The 15,271-nt window shown below is 43.3% G+C and overlaps 1 protein-coding gene across 3 annotated transcripts in view; it reads right to left on the bottom strand.

Moving 5' to 3' along the window:
- Window positions 1-15,271, bottom strand: part of LOC118103648 (neural cell adhesion molecule 2) — a 248,823-nt gene that overhangs the window by 11,115 nt on the left and 222,437 nt on the right. Inside the window, exons 16-17 of one of the 3 annotated variants that reach the window (XM_047339009.1) lie at window positions 1,864-2,071; window positions 1,484-1,523 (exon numbers count right to left, since the gene is read on the bottom strand). In XM_047339009.1, coding sequence (XP_047194965.1) covers window positions 1,484-1,523; window positions 1,864-2,071 — 248 coding nt within the window. The remainder of the gene's footprint in view (window positions 1-1,483; window positions 1,524-1,863; window positions 2,072-15,271) is intronic. The other 2 variants (XM_047339008.1, XM_035150791.2) reach the window with 2 other exon arrangements.

Here is a 15,271-nt window from a genome sequence, read left to right on the forward strand (position 1 = left end):
TGACATTTTTCGGTGCACAGTATTTTGATAAAAGATTTGTCCATGATGTTTAGGCTGTGCTATAATTTTCTTTATTTATCTGCTCCTCTGTTCATAATCTTGTGTCTACAAACAAAAGGTGAACTAGAACATTTAAAACTCAGGACATTGATTTACATTATGGGAAATGTAGGAGGGGGTGTTTCTGGACATGGATCCATATTAGAAATTTGTACAAGTTTGCATATCTTGGCCTAAGCTGCATCATCTTTAAGATATTTTAAAATGGTGTCTCTTGTCAGTCCCTAAACTTCAAGGAAGGACAACAAGAGTATCCCTTTAATTTTTGTAAATTCTTCTTCTTATCTCATCAGATACTTTACTTCTTCTAGATTCCATCCACTAGTGTCTAGACCCTGGGAGGAGGGGTTTCCTATAAGATGCAGCCACAACCCCTTTCAACCTTGATTACATCACGAGGGGTCTAAACGTCAAATAGACTCACGTCACTTTCTTCTCTTGTTGTGCATGACAAAGGTTAAGGTGCCGACCATGTACTGCAACATGCCTGGTTTGCGTCAGCATGGTGGCCCTTGCATGTCATGTGCAAAAAGGCCAGAAATAATAATGAAATGAAATTTGTACCACGTTCCTGCGTCAAGCAACAGGAGAGATGTCGTAAACAATCAGAATGATGGATAAAACCCTGATAATAAGAAATCTCGACCTCCTACCTCTTCCTGTCGGGAGCATTTTGCCCTGTTCTGCTTCACTTTATGTAAACTCCAGAATAATACTACATGGTAACACTACATGTCTGCGCTTTGTGTCGGTGATGCCACTGTGATAAACGACCGGGTCTCAGACCCATGAGGAGGTTGTAGCTGCAACATGGAGACTGTAAATGCCTGTGTGAGTTGCTGCTACCGTGGCAGCTCTAACATGAAGCAGAGACAGATTGCGCATGCTGTGTGATCAGGCAGTCACTCAGCCCTCCAGCTCTGTGAGCTTAGTGACTCAGCAAGAGTCAACCCCCTCCTCCCCTCCGCTCTCCTTCCTCCTCCTTCCTCCTCCTCCTCCTCTTCTTCCCTTCCTCTTCGCCCTCTCTCTGCTGCCCCTACACTCGTCTGGCACACTGACGGCTTTGGAAACAAAAATGGTCGTCTCACAAACCTTTACTGAAGTACCGGGGCTGAATCTGAAAACTGATTTGGATTGTGATTTTCACTGCATGAGAGGAATTAAGATACATTATGTGTTTGCTCACAGAAAACATCCACACACTCCAGTGGGGCCACTCACAATATCTGCATGCACACATTATATGATCATAGAGGTGGACACACAGAGACCAAGACGGCACGTGATGTGAATTACAAACATGGGTACACTTCTTACATCATGGATGTGCACGTACACGCTATGCATGCAAAAGACGGTGAACTCACGGCACAGTGGATGGAAAGCACTGATGTTAGTGAATAAGACATAATCAGAGACATACTGTGGTTGAAAAGGTGGTTGGGCGGCTGTTGTAGCTGTACCTATGGTAAATGGTAAAAAGAAAACTCCTTTTCTCATTTGCAGTAAATGAAGACTTTCACCGCGCTATCGGTAAATATTTGAAAGGTGAGACTTTTCTGCCCAAACTGCTGATATAACATTTGGAACTAAAATCTTGAAATATGTTTAAATTTCTCTTTATCCATTAGAGTTTTATAATTCATTGTTGCACAGTTATACAGCCAAAAAAAACTGAAACAAAACTTTAGCCAATGTAACATACACCCACAGCAGATGCACCATCTGCAAGCATGAATGATCTTATGACTGGGAAAAGAAGGAGTTAAAAGTTCCCGTGAAATAAAGAAAAGAATAACTCACAGGTAGGCAGCCTTGCCCTCCTCCATGTCTTTGCCCTTGCCGCTGGTGGCTGTTTTCTTGCTGCACAGCGTGCGCGTGATGCACATCAGCAGGCCGCAGTGACGCAGGAAGAAGCAGCTGACGTCCACCAGCACGAGCAGCAGCAGGAGCGCGCCGAAGCCAAGGCCCACCACCGCCCCCAGGCCCAGGCCGCTGAACAGGGATTCTGCTAAGGCAGTGAAACACACACGCAGACAAACAGACGCCCAACACAGAGAAAAACACTGTTAGCAATTTTGATTCATGCACTTGTTCTCTAAGACACACACACAGGGTCAGGTGAGGAGCAGCATCAATAGAGCCGGGATTCATTAGCTGGCTCAAGGACGTGTTCGCCTGCTCAGGATATATCTGACCTGCCAGTGAAGGTCAGCCTCCCCACATACATCCAAACACGGAAGGTGTAGCAGTACTGAGAGTGTGAGACCAGGAAACCACAAAGTTGAACCAAACAAGAGCACACTCGCGCCCGGAAAAAACTTTTTAACCGTGGTTATACTTTCAGAACCACTCGAAGGTCAAAGAAGTCCTCCGGAGCCGGCTGGAGAGTTTCCAACACGTAGATAAGTCCTAATCCACTAACGCCTCGACTCCACACAGCCCTCAGTGGAGACTCTCAATTATTACTTTGGATCCACCAAATTTCCTCCAAAACAAATCAATTTCAGACTTAGAGTTCTTTTTTATACAGAGTAAATATAGGGGAAAAGTTTTAAAGACTGAAATAAAGGAGATCTGGGGTGCCTGGAAACAAGTGGAAAAGGTTTTACCTCGTGAATTATCTTCAATATGAGATGACTTGCAGCTTCCTATCTGTTTAAGAGCTGATATATGAACCTTTTGCCTGAAACTACAGCAGCAAACATATTTCTTTCATCCAGTTTTGCACCTCAGGCTCTGCACATACCGTATCTATCATGAGCCCGACTGTCAACAACGAGCTCCACAGGTGGAGGAGTTCACGCACACCGCTCGGCAACGCTGCTCAGGGAAGCAAGCATCAGCAGATCCACGCTCCTGCTTTCGCCTCCGTGTCCACCGGGCGCCTCGCATTCTGTGGCTCGCAGCGCTTAAGCAGATTCACGTGGGAAGCCGAGTACTTCCATCTGAAAGTTGAAATCTCCCGGTGGGTCCGGCACACTGCTCCCTCGGCTCGGTCAGGAAAACGAGCGGCAGGGCCTGCGTTCAATTTAACGTGATGAGAAAAGGAAGGCGCCTCGCTTGAGAGAGGATCCCGGTGGGCATGGCTGAATCGAGCGGCGCCCCGAAGTGATCCTGAGGTTGAGCAAACTGAACACCCACTGTCGGATCAGTGGTGACAGCCGGAGGTCTGACCTTGCCAGGAGTAATCAGCGATGGGAAAGTGAGGATGAATGAACCTTTCTACTTAAGTGTACCCTCAAATGGGCGTCCAGCAGCCTTGTAGAGTTTAAAGGGGGAATCAGACAATGATATGAAGGTGTAAGCACCCGTAGACGGCCGAGCGCCGGAATCTGGCACCTCTGAGTTTAAAGAAAAGCCCCCGGAGAGCAAGGAGTGAACGCTGGCATGGCTTTCTCTCTCCTGTGCAGCAAAACAAAGGGAATGTGAGCTGAATGCAGCAGGTGTAGCCAGTATTCAGTCAGTATCTCCACATGGGAATCTAAACACGCATATTTGAGATGAAGGCACGTTTACATGCATCTACAGGGCACGGCTAGAATTAAAAACCTTTGTGATCGGTGTCATGCAAATCATCTGGTAATAATAGAATTGATATAGTCCTCATTATACTTTGACAAACTTGACACTGTTTTAAAATAAGGCTTCAGGATTCTACAGGATTCTACAATGGCTCAGGGGGTAGAACGGATCATCCAGAAGGTCGGCGGTTTGATCCCAGTCTTTTAAGAATACGTGTGTGAATGCCATAAAGCACTTTGAGTGGTCATCAATACTACAAAAGTGCTATATAAATACAGGCTGTTTATCATTTACACATATATACACACATATATATATTTCTTGGAACATTGGACTGAAATTATATGTGTTCAAAAAAACAGTTCCCCTTCTTTTGCTGCAGTGCTAATACTGCACTGTCTCTGTGCTCTGCCTGAAAACTCCCTCGAAAATGAGCCAAGAGTCAACACTTTAACCACAAAGCCGCTGTTTCATTTCAAATCCAGCGTGCAGGAGCTCCGAGCCAATAACGGCACAAAGAGGAGCGAAGCTTCCAAACACTCCTGCGCTACACTGGAAGTTGTCACAGCGTGTCACACAAACCAAATGACTCTCATGTTGGCGACTTTGTTCTCGACTTCAAGCTGAGGCTGCAGACAATGGAGACTGGCGGCGAGTCAAAGGGGAGACGAGCAGAAAGTCAGACGGGGGAAGAGAACCTCGTGGCAGAAAGGAGCTCTAATTAAAAACACTTTGCGTTTTTCGTCCTGAATTCCGAGGATATGGGATTTGAAACTTGCAGACCGGATCAATATTTTTTCTCACCGCCACGGGCTCCTGGTTTGAATCGCACCTTTTTGAAGGTTGATCTGAGTTAATTTAGCTGCTGAAGCCACAGATTCCGGGATTGGTAAACAACACCCCCTCTCCAGCCCCCCCCCGAAGCCTTTGCACACTTCAGACGAGAGAAAGCATACTAATCCCTTCTTTAGGCCATATGTTGCTTCTTTCTCATCGTCAGGCTGCCGCTGCGGCCTTGAGCTTTCATATCTGTTTACATTTGTACATCACATAAAGCCCTTGTCGACGTTATACATTTCTGACACCGCAAAGAATGAAGCGCTCGTCAAACATCGAGTGCACCACGACGTTTTCACAAATCAAAAACATCTGTGTCATTTGTCATCGTGCCACGTTTTCGAGATTCAAATTTCCTCAGACAGAGATTTTACTTAAGTGTCATTTTTTAAAGCGAAGCCTGCAAATATCCTGAAAGACTGACATCTGCAAACATCCGAATTTGGAGCGATAAACGCGAATCACTCAGCAGCTTGACAGTTCGAGGTTGCACTGATACACTTGTCGCCTTTTAAGAAATAATCAACCGCAAAGGAAACAAGTCTGAGATCCACTGGAATACAAAGATAAACAGAGGATGTATAAAAAATAAAAAAAGAAGAAAAGAGTTTTTGCTCTGTGAGTCGGAAACAAGAAGCCGCACCAGCTTCCGCAACAATAGCTCAGATCTCTGCAGAAGGTATTTAGGCGAAGAAAAGCGGCTTAACTTTTAAATGGAATAAACAAAGATGAAACGCGCCCAAACAAGTGTGTGGTCACAACTGCTTTCAAGTGCGCAGCCAAGACGCCTCCCAGCAACTAATACTCTATAATGCGAGCAGAACAAAAGCACAATATAGGGGAAGGATATGCATAATAACTTGATGTAAGAGCTAAAGCACAATAAATATGCTTTTTTCCCCCCCGAGCAGATATTCGCATGGTTACCTGTGGCTGCTGTTGATTTATGACGGAGGAGTAAGGAGAAGTAATGAGGTCATTTATATGGGAGGGTCTTACAGAGAATAGAGGGCGACGCCGCGCTCCTGTTGGACCGAATCATCGCCCGCGAGAGGCGGGAACAGTTTCCCCTCAGGTCACAGTGATAAACAGCCTGCGGGGCTCCAAGGGACAAAGCTGCGTGCAGCTGAGAGTAAATATATATATATATTTTTTCATAATAAAACGTTCTTTATATATTTAAAGGCTTGTTTTCATTTAGAAAACTGCAACTTCCTCTTGACTGCATGGAAATTAAAACTTGCAAACTTTCAAATTTCTAATTGAAATATAAGGTTATCAGAAAATAATTTAGTTCTACGCATTTTATAGGCTAATCAAGGGGAAGACATAATTTTGGCCATTACTGCCATAATATTGGTCCTTTTGCAAATAGACATTAAAGGGATGGTGTGACTCTGGTTTCTTTTGTTTCACGTCGTGTGCTTAGTTGTCGGGTCGGCGAGTGAGAAAGTTACTTTGTTCTGATTAAACCGAGGCCGACAGCCCAGCCTGCTCGTCAGTGCTCCGGTCTGAACCTTCAGACAGAATGTGTGAAGAGGCAGCGTTTGGCCTTTTCAAATGTGATACAGCGAGAGATTGACACGCTGCTGGTGGAAGCTTTCCCACAATTCAGACACCAGGAGAAAAATACTCTATTCTGGCATGTGTGTCTGCCTTTTTTTTTTTTTTTTACAACTTGTCAAAAGCTCCCAAAGTCCATGTTTTGTGCTCCCCTTTACTTTATTAATTGTCCTGTCCAAACGCCTGCCCTTTGTCTCATTATGAAGCACGTCCACAGAGGCAGCGAGTGCATCTCCATTGTTCCGGGAGAGCGGCGCGACGGGGTCCGCGTCCTCTGCGGCGATACTTTGACTCCGCTGTCCTCCTGCATCTATAAAACTGTCCACGCTACAGCATCATTCCCCATTTCACGCTCTCCTGCTGGAGGTCAATCTAGCAGAAAACAGCCAGTGACAGGCCCAACGCCGCAGCGCTTGGCACAGGCTGTGCCTCTGTATTCTGGACCGAGGACAATGATAACATTGACTTTTTGTTGAGAATTACAGTCTGGCGACGGACAAAGCTGGCAGGACAGACTGACGTGGGGTTAAGGAGGTTTGTTAACATCTAAAAGTCTTTTTAACAAAGTGTGTGTTCGATTTAGATTTGAATTCATGCCAGAAAAACATTTAATCTCCTTATTTTCTCTTTTTTCTAAGAAACCAGCCTTTAATTAACAATATAAAACGTAAAAATATAATTAACACAGACAAATGAGTGGTGAGCAAATCATGAAAACAAAATCCTTTGAACAGGATATAGTGTGTACTTATATAAACCTAAAGTTACCATGAGTACTATGTTTTTTGAAGTACTTATTGCGACCCTACAGAGCTAAGCCGCTCTGGGATCAGGTTATTCCAATCAGTCACTGTAACTTATTGCAAAACGCAAATGTCCGAGTGAAACGCTCAGGACATTTTTCCAGAACTTTTTCCAGAACTTTTTCCTGTCAGCCCCACCAATAAAAATGTCTGGAATATGTTAGAGAGGGAATACAGACGGAAAACTTAGCAGTGAGCGTGTGGGCGTGTTCATGATGTTTCTGTCACGCAAACAGGAAGAATACAAATATTTCAGAATGAAAAAGAGGAGCAGGATCCGAGAACTTTTGGTGATGAGGACACCAGAAAATGTCCAGACCGAAATTTTGGGGGCATTTTCCAGATTACATGTCTAAAAAGACAACTTTAAACTGAGTAAGTATCTTTCATAACTAACGTGTTCTCACTTCCTCCTTGAAAATAAACATTTCTTCTGTGACTTCGCAAATTCTCAAATCCCTGAAACACAGCCATCATTAATTCTTATTTCCCTGCTCTATTAACCCTTTTGCTGACGTCTTCTGATTACTTGTTGATATATGGGCCCATTAGCGCGATTACTCAATCGCCGGACATCAGCTGCTTGTGTGGCACCTGAAGCCATTCATACACATCGCACAAACTCATTAGGGCCCGAGTGGTGATGGACTGTCCCTCCACTGGATGTGAGGGGAAGTCGCTCGATTAATGATGACCAAACGGGGCGCTCGCCGATCGGGGAAGGTAGCAGGTGCTAATCTGTGTGTGGGGTGGGGGGGATAAACATAATAATTTGTGGATGTTAGCGAGGATTCTTCCAAAGTGCTCACTTCAGGATGTGATGAGGAGAGTAGAGAAGGGTGGTTGTCTGAGGAGGCCACTCGGAGAATTAAAGATAATCATTAAATCCCGCCTAGTTTGAAGTAGGGAGATGAGTCCTTCCTTTCTGTTTCGTTTCCGAGCAGGAAGCGTTCCAGCTCTGGTGCGACTCAAGTGCACTCGAGAGCCGGCGACGAGGAAATGAAAAACCACGGGAAATTACTTTTTAACTTGGAAGAATATGACGTCCTTAACAACCAACCCCAAAGGACTGCGAAGAAATGTGATCGACTCAAACGTAATTGCTGTTGTCTGAGGTTACAACTCGTTCCGTGGGTAAATTTACGGGCCACTGCCTTCATCTTTGTAGTGGAAATTTGAGTTTAACCAATGAAAAGACACGGATTGAAATGCACGCGCTGCACTCGACAACTTAAAAGTTTGAAGTTGGAGAATTGTTAGCTGTTAAAACGAGTAAAGATTGATGGATCGAGGCCAAACAACGAAAACGAGGCACAAAACACTTCAACCAAAGGCCTTGACAGTTGACCTTACGCGACGGAAAAGAAAGAAACACACGTTTTCTTTTTTACGACAGATTCAGTTAACAATGTCGTGAAGAGAGAGAAAGTTTGAAAGGCTTTTATTATTTCATTAAGTGTCATTTGAATAAATTATTCACTTCCACTTGACTTTCAAGCAGTCAAACGCAACAGTGTTGATTCTTAACTACGCTCTGGCAAAAAGCCGATGTTCAACAAGCTGTCACCACTCAATCCCCACAGACTCTTCACGAAAGTACATAAAAATACACATATGTCAAGTATACATATGTACAGTAGGGTATATAGGTATGTAATATTTTCCCTCAGAATAACCAGTACAGTCGGTGTTAAGTATTATCTATAGGACGAGAAATGACACGAGCAGGTTTTGTTTTCCGTGCCACTGTTCCTTCTCCTTCCGTCTCAGCAGGACGTCCGTTTCCGTGCTCGTCTTGCCCGTGCTGAAATATTTACATCGCTGACAGTGATATTGTCTGATGTGAAAAAAGGCGTTCGCGCAAACACGAGCCTTTCATCTCGACAGGATTATCTCTGTTCGATGAATAAATGAGCGGGTAACCGTGTAAACACCAGGACTGATCTTGTGTTGTATTGTTAAGGACTCCAGTGTTTACTCTGGTGAGCGATACAGGATCGACGCGAGTCAAACAAATGTAGGTTTTTTTCGGATTGAAGTGATATTTAATCGCGGCGCCCCAGCTTGCTCGAACGCCTCGAGAGTTTTTTTTTGTTGACGGTAATGTCATCTTCAGTCCGTTATTTTCAGCTTCAATCTATCACTTGCATCATTTCAGCATCCTTTCTGCCTTTATTTGTATGTGGTGTGCCAGTTTCCCAGGGACCAGTGGTACTTCAACGGATGGCATTCAACAAAGCTCCCTCCTTTTTGCATCTGGAATAAAAGGGATTCTTAAAGAGCAGGGACATCAAAGCCTGTTTACCGGCCTCAGAAAGCAGAATTTAACTGAAGCTTTACTGTCAGGCTCTTTTTAACCTCAGAGTCTCTGTTTGTAAAGCTGCATACTAAGCTGCGAGTGCCACTATTGGTTATATTTAACTGAACGTTATGGTCTGAGGGGAATATATTCAACACAAGCTGTTGAAAAATTCATTAAATATATTCCGAGTCACAATAATACCACGAAAAAGTTTTACTTCAGGTAAGTACCCTTGTATATAGTAAGTCCCTGCACATCAGACTTGATTGCCAATGCGTCTTTTTCCTGACGCCGCTTTAAAATAACGACTTTCACTTTGGAAATTGATGAGAAGATCAATTACTGCAATGGACAGGTTAAAAAAAAAAGTGCTTTTCCCGTTTTGATTTGCTGGCAACACTTCCAGGAAAAGCTCGCAGGACTGGAGAGAGAGAGAGAGAGAGAGAGAGAGAGAGGCCATTCCAGATTATTCCTTCAACTGCTTTGATGAGATTATTGGAAACCAAATCCATCTCGCCGGTTTCAATCACGGCTTTTTATGGCGCATGACTGGAAGCAGGGGAAGAGGAGCGGGCCAAGAAAAATACAGCAGTCATAACAAAGACCAACACAAGAAATACCACACACAGTCCTGTGGCAGGCGTGGGGCCTCCAAAGAGGCTGAGGACTTTTAATTAACTAAAACTACGACGCCGTAATAAAACACTTTTTCAACTGAATTTTACTTAGTTTAATACTAAATAAGTATAACAAGCCAGGTGTACTTTAAGTTACCTAAAGTCTATTAAATATGCATCAAATTTTTACTTTTACTTGTTAAATAATGCATTTTGTGCCAAAATTCAGAAAGTGCAAAGTAACTAGTAACAAGTTATGAAAGGTTAGGTAAGTAATCAAGAATAATACCTGAGTAAATATTAAGATATCTAACTTCTGGCATTCAGGATAATTGGATTCCTCTGTTTTGATACTACATTCACTTAATTAGGGCACTCACATAAATAAATACATTTTCTTCTTGACGACAATTCAAAATTAAGGTTTTTAGATATGAAACATAACAAATGAGACACCATGCTGTTGTTAGAGGTTACACTTATAAAACACACATTTATCCTTGATGATTTAAAGAACATATTACAAGAGTTTGATTTACTGGTATCATTTCAGTTGTGTCATGTTTGGTTTTTGAGAAATAAGATATTTTCCCCATCAGGTTTGCAGTGATTGGCTCTGGATACTACAAAACATGACGTCATTGGCAATAAAACACTCTGTCCTTTTTTCTTAAAGATACATTTTGTGAGTTTCTCCGGATCAAATATGAATTAGATTAGTTATATAATTGTATAGGTGTTAAAATAATACACCATAATAAATCTATAGCCAATAGGGGCCATGTTCTTCTGCAGTTCTGTCCCAACGTGTCAGGCTGAAACGATGTCCTGGTAACGACACAAGACCAAATTGTATTTTTGTCAACGGAGCATTGTGGTGGAGTGACGCAAAAAAAAGTTTAAAAGGGGCGAAAAGAGCTGGTGTTGGAGGCACATTGTCGTAATGAGGAGAGTCAGAGGGACAGTTAAGAGGTGAAGAGTAAACTCTGATTCGGAAAGAAAAGCGGCTGGAAGGGAGGGGGAGGAAGTCAATTGGAGGGGCAGCGTTCAATCAATGGCGTTTTTCTTTCAGGATTCTCCGTGAGCAGGAGGGTGAGAAGGTTATGCAGCACGAAGTAAAGTAGGACGCAAAAAAGAAGGAGGGGGAAAGAAAACAGAAAAGCGCCAAGTCAATACCCTGCAGATGCATAATGCATAGATTGAGGATTGAGGAGAGTTACTGTCGACGGCGTCTACTGTATGTGAACATATTTCCTGAGCCAGGGAGAAAAAAAAACAAGGGGATGTTTTTTCATCAAGAAAAAAATAAAAAGGAGGCAGTGAATTGGAAAGATAGTCCACAATTGGGACTGACAGATATTTCACATTTAATATTGTTGATGGAGTTAACACTGACCAGACTTCTTCAATATCCAATTTGACCCAGCGTAGCAGAAAATGTGAACACAGAGTCATTTCTCTGTTTAACCTGCACCACTTTTCCGAGATTATATAAATAAATGAACACGCGACGGCGGGGGAAACATCGAGATTGACGGCTCGGCTTAATGAAAATGCAGTAAACACGGACTGGGGTTATTAAGCTGTAAATTGGTGTGGGACTGGTATCGGCCGAGTGAGACAGAGAGAAGTTGAGAGACCAAGTTTGAGACGGAGCGGCTCTCTGGTGATTTGGGTTCATATGAGACAGATTGTGAAAATCCTCCTGTTTCTCCAGCGACGCACGACAGATTTCTGCACTCTGTTTGCTCCCTTATTGACTTTTTATCCCCTAAAAAAGCAGCATATTCATTATTTTTTTAACATATTCTAAGTTTCTTTTTCCATTAAATCCTTTTGTCCAATCTGAGACACATTTTCAGAGCTCCAAACAACACAATTCACGTTGCTTTTACTGAATTTGCAGTCAAATTACTAATTATTCAGAAAATACTTCCATTTTCTGAACATACGAGCCAAAATTAAGAGTTTGCCTATTCTCATTTAAATATAAATGCACGAAGCATCATGCCAAAAATGATATCTGATGTTCAAACCCCTAAAATATTGAATACAGCCTCTAGTTCTGCTTAAAAGCTGGCTCATCAACAGCTGATTTAAGTTGTGTAAAATAGCCCAACTTGATTTCTTCAACTGCATTGACATATAAAGTAAAAAGGCAAATTTTTGGATTGATTTTGTTGGATGTGGATACAGAACGACACAGAGGAGGAGAGGGAGAGAATAATGTCTGGATGAGGGAGAGGACCAGAGGAAGCAGAGATACGGGGAGAGGAGAGAGAAAGAGTGGTGGTGTTACAAACAGGAGACAGTGTTATAAACCACGGTGCATCGCTGAGAGAGGCTGGTGAAAGCCTCATCTCAGACTCAGGGGGACTTCAATATGTGGTATTACCAGAAGGTCTTCTTCTGTGATTACCATTTCCCAGAGTAGCTGTCGGTCCTTGAGTCCTAATGCTAACACTGTCCTAATGCTGTATGTTTTATTTTTATTCCTCTAGAGGCTGCAATTTGGGGGAAAATGGAAATCTCCTTAGTGAAGAGCAAGGGCAGTTCAGACCTGAATTGTAGAACAACCTGGTATTTCAGGTTGTGACTACCACTGCTCCCACTGGCCACTAGTATACACAGTGAGTTTGCCATGTTGTAGGATTTTTTGAATGTTTACTAAGAACTTCGTAGTAGAAGTATTGTAGAGCTGATGAATGAGTGTCTATCCAATTGACGTTTTCAGATATTAACTCAGAGGGATGTCCGCAGAATTAAGTCCGTACTTTCTCCGGAGGATTCCTTTCCAAACATTCTCCATCACATCACATCGACTCCAGCCTTCATCGACTCCCTTATCACCCAAGATATGTGTTCTTTTAGTTTGTCAGGTGTTAGACCCGTCATCAACACGCCCACTCGCTCGCGGTGAATCTTACACAGGATCTCCTGCTGTTTTCTCACATCGGCTCCTTTGGACCATTCAGATTCACACACACAGCTCAGAGAGGAGTGTGCTGCAGTCTCCAGTGAGAGTTTGTTAGCGTTGTAAGGACAGATTTTGCATTTTTGCACCGAGCGTCTTCTTTTGTTTTTAAACGACCTCCACGGACAACTGCACGAAGCAGAACAAAAGGAAACGGACGGGAGGAAACACGAGGACATTTGTGATTGCACGGGACAATGCACCAGTTCAACCATTCACACGCAATCACAAGCCCAGTATGCCGGCCATCCAAGAAAGGATTCCATTTTCTTTCCTCCGCTACTCTCCTTTCCTCAAACCCATTTAGGATTTTTATTTTTTTTTCCTGCCTGGAGGTGGAGAGTGTATGATCATCAGCCACAAGACCAAATGTCCCTCCTGGAGGCAGAGCATGACGGCTGCAGGGACATCTCCGCTAAAGGCTGCCAGAGGTGGCTCCTGCATGCCAAGTGGCTCTTCCCCAGGTGCACAGCGAGAGACGACACACGATGTGATGTGGATGAGAAAGTGTGGCCAAATGTCCCAAACTGGACAGATTAGGGGCGGAGACATGTGTTTTCCCCTTTCTGGACCATTTTTATTATGATTATGGGTTGTGCTTCTACACATTTGGAACCAAAGGCCATTTTTCCCCACCAAGCAATTTCAAATACGTCACTACTGCAATTGTGTCACTTAAAACTGTTCCTGTACATCCATCTAATAAATCAAGATATCTCTGTCTGGATGGATGTGGCTCGCAGATCTCAAGAACCGTTCATCTAATCGCCTTTAAACTAAATATGGGTAGGGTTATTATTAGAGTTTACAGACACAAATAATCTAGGGCACACGTTTCTATGTTTTGGGTGTGTTCTAAATGATCATTGTTCAATAATAGAGAGCTTATTTATAAAAACGGATAATCGTGACCTCATAAATGTCCAGAAATTAAGTCAAACTAAGGAAGTAAACTAAGATGGCCACTTTGAACATACCTGTTGGAAAGTAAAGATGCAAAGACTCGTTCACTTTTAGATATCATGTTGCCAAAATCAGATGTTGAGTGGTTTATGGTACAAGGCAATTATGAATTTCATATTAACAATGAAAACTGTGTTTTAGCAGAATTATTGCATGTATGAAAGTTTTTTAAAATTACATTTGTAACTTTTAATTAACTACCTCATCAACTATTTGGCTAAAACGTGCGAGTGTAGAAAACCCATCTTAAGTTTGGCCAACCTCGGTAGAGTGCAAAGTGATTTCTCCCCTCTCGCTCCCCCCCTCCCCGTCGCTCTCTCTCAGGCCCTTTCCCACGATGCACCGCTGTTTCGCTAACAAGAGAGGACAGCCAATCGAAGTGACCCGCCTTGAGCTTGCTGTTCCCCGGCCTTGTTTTCTATTTGAAAAGCAGCCCACACTCTCACAGGCCATTTAGCCAGTGCAGTAATGACAGGGGCAAACACTTGCTCGATCCAAAACAGCACAAATGGATATAGTAACAGGTTTGGAGAGGAGAGCAAAACAACACTGAAGCAGCCCTCCGATATTTTTGTTTTTCCTTTTTATGTGAGTGTGAGGTCTATTTCAACACTGTGTGTGTGTTCTCGCTTCAAAGCCAGGCGGTGCTGCACACTTCAAAGTCCGCTGCTCGCATTTCCTCACACACGTGTTCATTTGGGTGTATGCATGTTAATCCAAATGTCCTGGAGGACTGGAGTAATGAGACACTCCCCTGCACAACCAGGCATTTGTTTGTTTTCGGGGGCTGGAAAAAGTACAAGACTCCACAACGAGCGGCGGCGACACCGACAAGCAAACACTTTTCATGGGGCAGAACCACATAATCTCAGTAGAGGGACATAAGAGCGAGGGGGGGGGGCTGTGTTTGTTTGCTGGTTTATATGTGTTGGTCTTTCAAATGAGAAAAGAGCTCGACGGACCGTGCAGACACACTCCGTCTGAGCTGCGTTCTGCGGCAGAATTGCAAAGCAACGCGGCGGGAGGACCGCGGAATAAATCGACAGAAGCAAAGAGGAGAGGGAAAGAATTATTTTTTTTTAAAGAAGAAAACCACAGCCCGGGGGTATTTTCACTCGGGGTCTGTTGGGTTTCTTTGAAGCGAACCCTGGTGTGATTGCACCATTTGTGCTGTTTATTTGAACAGGTGTGAACGAATCCCTGGTGTGGACATCAACACCGAAAGGACGCGCGGACAGGACAAGTCTTGGTCCACCTCCAAATCCAGTCTCGGTGGTGAGACTGCAACACTGACATCAGAGGGTCTCAGATCCTAAACTCACATTTGTATCATCTTGTTGTGTTTGTCCAAAAGTATAAAACTAAAAAATATGTCCAATTGACATTGATATAAAACCAACAAATTCTGACACTTGAAAACCTTGAATCAAAGTTTTGAATTTTGCTTGATAAATGACACAAATGTTTAATCTGATATCAAAATAATTGTCTGTTAATCAACTAATCGACTGACTCAATGTGATTTTTGCACCGTTCTCTAACCCCGTCCCAGTCTAATGCTACAACCCAACAATCCTTTCACTGATCGCTGTCCATGGTCCTGAACTCTCAAAATGTGATGGACACA

This window comes from Hippoglossus stenolepis, chromosome 24 (assembly GCF_022539355.2).
Source record: "Hippoglossus stenolepis isolate QCI-W04-F060 chromosome 24, HSTE1.2, whole genome shotgun sequence".
NCBI lineage: Eukaryota > Metazoa > Chordata > Actinopteri > Pleuronectiformes > Pleuronectidae > Hippoglossus > Hippoglossus stenolepis.